Source organism: Cyphomyrmex costatus, unplaced genomic scaffold (assembly GCF_001594065.2).
Source record: "Cyphomyrmex costatus isolate MS0001 unplaced genomic scaffold, Ccosl1.0 scaffold2569, whole genome shotgun sequence".
NCBI lineage: Eukaryota > Metazoa > Arthropoda > Insecta > Hymenoptera > Formicidae > Cyphomyrmex > Cyphomyrmex costatus.
Genome location: NW_017276659.1, coordinates 18,930 through 21,094, shown reverse-complemented (window position 1 = coordinate 21,094; position 2,165 = coordinate 18,930). Strand labels below are relative to the sequence as shown.

General features: G+C 29.8%; 1 protein-coding gene across 1 annotated transcript; it reads left to right on the top strand.

Moving 5' to 3' along the window:
- The first annotated feature begins 179 nt into the window (after positions 1-179).
- LOC108774502 (putative nuclease HARBI1) lies at positions 180-2,165 on the top strand. Its single transcript, XM_018540634.1, has 4 exons — positions 180-394; positions 610-756; positions 1,658-1,925; positions 2,139-2,165. Exons 1-4 carry the CDS (start codon positions 180-182, stop codon positions 2,163-2,165), a joined length of 657 nt encoding a protein of 218 aa, XP_018396136.1.

The window sequence follows — 2,165 nt, the reverse complement described above, 5'->3', positions numbered from 1 at the left end:
AGGCTGTATTCCAAAATTGATTGCCAGTGCTGCGTGTATGTCGTCATAAGTGCATGCTACCAATAGCGTTCCAATTTTAGTAAGCATGCTATTGGTGTGAATACGCATTTCAAATTGGAACGATATTTTCAGCACTCATAAAAGAGTATTGTCACTGAATGTGAAACATTAACCTTGAAATGGATAGACACGAGCAACAAAAGATTTTATTTGGAATGTGTTTAAGAGTAACGCTTGAAGAATCTGATGAGGAATCTAGCGATGAATCAGATTCGGCAGAAATAGTAAATATAATAAATGATTATTATGAACGAATACCCAAAGTACATTGCCAGAATTACATTGAAAATGTAGTTTGGCAGTATACTGACAATGATTTTAAAAGTCATTTTCGGTAAGTTATTTGTAGAATAGTGAATCATTTATCTATTTACTTATATAATTATTAATAATTAAATTCTTATTATATATAATAAGCTAAATAATGAAACTTGCATATATACAACTCATGAATTGATCTTGCATAAATGTTGGAAAATATTGAACAGATTTAAATGCACATACAATTTAAATACAGAAAAAAATATGTTTTAATGTTTCTTTTTATAGCCTCAGTAGACAAACATTTATATTTTTATTAGAACTATTAAGTCCACAATTATCAAAACAGTCTGAGGGATGTGGTAGATATACTATATCATCCGAGAAAACCTTATTGTTGGCAATATGGATGATGGCAACTCCTAATTCATACAGGTGAGTTATTGGTTAAAGTTAGGACTTAAGTAAGTCCCAGAAAAAATGATTGATCAGTGTCAAATCGATGCTGTTTCATCATCGCTCAGCGTCAAATCGATGTTGATTCAATATCAATAGACATTTGATTAACATCAACTGATAAATCATTTTTTGCTAAGAGGAATAAGAAATGTTAATATTTAACAATATTAAACAAAGAATTTTTTACGACCATAATGTGAATATACAACAATATGGAAAATAAAGATTCTAAATGAGCTGGATTGAATGATTGAGCGTACTGAATTTAATTTTCATTCTTGAAACACAATCCTTACACAACTACAGTAATATTACAAATTAAGTTGACCAGCAATTTAATACTATAATGAAGATACAACTTGACTATTTAACAAATATTAAATATTTCTAAGACCGTAATTGATAAACAATAATAAACTAGAAGAAGAAGCCTTTAACGGTCGAAGCTAGATCAAAGTGCTTATAATAAATGTGTGAATTTTTATAATAAATGTGTTTATAATAAATGTGCTTATAATAAATGTGTGAATTTACATTGAATTAACAATAAAATCGTTAAATTTTAATATATGTCTTTCAACATAGTATTAAGATCCATAAGATGCTATCAGCATCAAATTGTTAGATTGCTCGTCAATTTAACTTAGTGATATTACTGCAGTAGTGAATATGTATGCGTCAAAGCTGAAAATCTATCAGCGTCGCGAGGGGGACTACATACGCAGTATTTAAAAATTCACACATTTATTATAAGCACTTTGATCTAGCTTCGACCGTTAAAGGCTTCTTCTTCTAGTTTATTATTGACTATTTAAGATCTTTATTTTCTATTTGTTAATATTTAACATTTCACACATTTATTTTTCTAAATATGAAGGTGTGTTGCTGACCGATTTGGGGTGGGTAAAGGAACAGCTTGGAGAAGTGTTCAGAAAGTTGTTCATGCACTCTATTCACATCTTAACGCTTTTATCAAATGGCCAGATGCAGAAAGAGCTGACGAAATTTCAACATATATTAAAAACAAATACAAATTTCCCAAAGTAATAGTAGCAATAGATGGTACCCATGTCAAAATCGCAGCACCAAAATTACATGCTGATGCCTACATAAATAGAAAAGGTTATCACTCTATACAAGTACAGGTATTTTTCAAACTGTTAATATTTTAAATATATTGAGTGGGACTTGTTTGACTACGTTGCAACTTAAGACAATCATTCACATTGACCGTTTAATTGAAAAACTCAAGGCAATGGTCTCTGTGACTGGTTGTTGACTTAAAAATAAAGTAATAATTATTTTTCATTTTCAGTTAATATGTGATCATGAGTTAAAGATTACGCATGTTTATGCAGGACAAGCAGGCTCAGTACATGATATGA